Below are 3300 nucleotides of genomic sequence, written 5' to 3'. Positions count from 1 at the left end.
AATGGGAGCTCACCAAGGCCAGCTGGACTGGGACTAAACGAGCATGTGATCAAACTGGACTCTCTGAATGTGGCTGACAATGAGGTTGGACTGAGAAACCAATGATAATGACACCGAGTTTTGATTCTCCTGCATGTACTGGCTTTTTGGGAGCCTAGTCTGCTTGGACGCACAACTTCCTAGACCCAGATGGAGGGGGGAGGGTCTTGGACTTCCCATAGGGCAGGGCACCCTGACTTCTCTTAGGACTGGAGAGGGAGGGGGAGGGGCAGTGAGGGGAGTGGAAGGGAAAATGGGAGGAGGTGGAAATTTTTAATAAATAAATAATAAAAATAAAAAAGCATAATGGGCTAGTTTAAGTTCTAAGAGTAAATAAGAAGCCGGAGATACTAGACAAATCAGTTTATAACTAAAAGAAAGCCTCCCATCAATGTTTTACTATGAGAAACAAATACAGTTTTTATGATAGAGACTTTTCTCTAAGTCTTAAAATATTTTATTGGATGTATTCATTTTATGTGTGAGTGTTTTGTTTTTCAGTATGTCTGTGCACCACTTGCATATCAGGAGAAGGTATTAGATCCCCTGGAACTGGAATTAATGAGAGCTGTAAACCTCCATGTGGGTGATGGGAACTGAACCTGGGTCCTCTGCAAGAACTGCAAGAACACAATTGTTTTTAACCACTGAGTCCTCTTTCCAGTCCTTGGAGATTGTCTTTTGTGGGATTCTATTACTCTTTACCTGAAGTTTTATGTCTAATGTCATAATATACTTTATCATATATATTTTATCATGATTTTCTATAAACACTCATATTTCTACAGTGTTGATAGTAAAAGAAACCCATAATGTAAAATAATATCTGAAGAAAAGAATAAATTATTTAAGAAATAGCAATAGAGGGTAGGAATGTTTAAAAGGGCTAAGTCAATTGCTCACATCTTTCAGAAAATTATAATTAATTCATTTAGACTTTCAAATATTAAAAGAAAATGTTGATTGTATTTTCTGGACAAAATGTTTACATTTTTCAATTTAAACATAGATTGTGGTATACTTGTCACAAAGATGGAAACTAAGAAGATGAATAAATGTTTGAGATTATGAGCAATAGAAATTGCACACCACCCAAGATGTATATTAAAAGATGACACTGTATCATCTAAAATCCAAACAACTAAAACTAAATGAATCCTCCTAAAATCATGATTTTAGGCCAACATATCTTCAATAGTTAAATGGAAAAATTAGACAGAGAAGTAAAAATTATTATCATTATATTTAACATGTGTAAAAATGTCCACATGTGTGCACATTCATGTGATAGCCTGTAGGTGACATTGGGAGTCTTCTCCAATTGCTCTCTGCTTATTCTTTGAGGCAAGGTCTCTCAGTTAAACCCACAGTTTGCCAGTACTACTATTCTACCTAGCCATCTTTCTGTGGGAATCAACTCTCTTTTTTTTCCGAGCACCAAAATAACAGTCATGCTCACCAGGCATTTATTAGGTTTCTGAGGATCTGAACTCCCATTCCAACATGTGTACTGGCAGCACTTTGTTTACTGGTCATCTCCTTGTCCTGAATGTATAGTTTTATTTAGAATAAACCCATGAATGTAATTGGAAGTGTATTACCCTTTGGTTGTTAGAGTAGGCAAATAAGAAAAAAAAACATTTTGTATATTGATGTTATCATCATCATCATTATTATGAAAAATATGATTACACATTGACTTCCATTAAACTACAGAGAAGGTTCATATGTATTGATGAAAGGAAAAAATACTTTAAAAATCTTTAGATAGATATTAATGAGAAGTAGTTAAAGTTTGATTTACAACTCAATACCCGAGAAACAGCACAAAGACTGTCCAGGTTTTCAGCAGAAAAATCTTTTCAGAGCCGAGGCAGATGCTTTGACAGTGTTTTGTGAGGAGAAATATTTCCAGAGTGAAATAGAATCATACACTGGAACACCACGCTCCAAAGGCTCCTTCCGCATTTGAGTTTTACAGTGTCTTTCTAATGATGTCGTTAAACCAAAGAACACAGAGAAGTTAGTGATGTTTGTGATACTCGCCTCCTTGCTTCATTCCATAAGCAAATACTTGGTACCTCAACTGTACTAAATCAATAACTTGAAGTTGAACCTGAAGAAAAGAAATTGTTCTCATGACTGCATCTTGTTTCTTTAACATGGACTAATGCCTGAAGGAAGAAAGAATTTTAACACAAGATTTTTATTCACTTTCAATATAAGAGTAATTGATAAAATTTCTTATGAAGGGGGAAATCATTTTTAATAAACACATTTTCAAATTCTTGGTAAAGTTCTATTAGGACAGCAATCACAATTACATACATTGAACAGAAAGGTCAGCTGTCACCCACAAGTGAGAAGGGGACTTGGTTGTGGTACAAACAACATCCTTGCTGATGAGCTCACACCTACCTCACCTTACACCATGGGGATTCAGTCCTAGGGACACACTGTTTGGCATCATTAGGCTGCTTTCCTGAGGGTTAAAGGTGCTCGGGGCATTACCATAGGTGAGTTAAACAAGGATGAGAACGCTAATAAAAGGTGGAATTTAAATGTGTGTCACAGAATAGATTGCTGCTTTTGAGATGTGAAGAAACAGAGTAGAGAAAAATTAAAATAGACATAAAGAGCATTCATGTAATAAGAGAGTTTGACTGTGAATTAGGAAGGAGATATTTTAGAAAATAAAAACCCATTAGCAATTAGACATTCTGTATTTTTTTTTCCTGAGGACCTTCGGAATAGCCTACATGGCTACAGATGATGAAAGTTTTCTCCAGGATCAAGACAGCATCCTGAGCAGAGATCTTTTTTCTGCCCCATCTGCCCTGCTGTGCTATGAGAACCTGAACGGATCCTGCATCAGGTACCCATACTCCCCAGGCCCTCGCCTCATCCTCTATGCAGTCTTTGGCTTTGGGGCTGTGCTGGCTGTGTGTGGAAACCTCCTGGTGATGATGTCAATCCTCCATTTCAGGCAGCTGCACTCCCCTGCCAACTTTCTGGTGGCATCCCTGGCCTGTGCTGACTTCTTGGTGGGACTGACGGTGATGCCCTTCAGCACAGTGAGGTCTGTGGAGAGCTGCTGGTACTTTGGGGACACTTACTGTAAATTACATTCTTGTTTTGAAGGATCATTTTGTTATTCTTCCATCTTCCACTTGTGTTTCATCTCTGTGGACAGATATATTGCTGTCAGTGACCCCCTCACCTACCCCACCAGGTTCACAGCATCTTCTTCTCGCAAGTGCA

At 38.0% G+C, this 3300-nt stretch overlaps 1 protein-coding gene across 1 annotated transcript in view; it reads left to right on the top strand.

Moving 5' to 3' along the window:
* The first annotated feature begins 2798 nt into the window (after positions 1 to 2798).
* The window catches only part of LOC101984975 (trace amine-associated receptor 7d-like), a 1355-nt gene continuing 853 nt past the window's right edge, over positions 2799 to 3300 (top strand). The window contains exon 1 of the mRNA XM_005360921.2: positions 2799 to 3271. Within this exon, the coding sequence (XP_005360978.1) occupies positions 2799 to 3271 (473 nt within the window). The remainder of the gene's footprint in view (positions 3272 to 3300) is intronic.

Source organism: Microtus ochrogaster, linkage group LG4 (genome assembly GCF_000317375.1).
Source record: "Microtus ochrogaster isolate Prairie Vole_2 linkage group LG4, MicOch1.0, whole genome shotgun sequence".
NCBI classification, from domain to species: Eukaryota; Metazoa; Chordata; class Mammalia; order Rodentia; family Cricetidae; genus Microtus; species Microtus ochrogaster.
The sequence above is the reverse complement of the archived record's forward strand: the minus strand, read 5'-3'. Positions and strand labels throughout refer to the sequence as shown.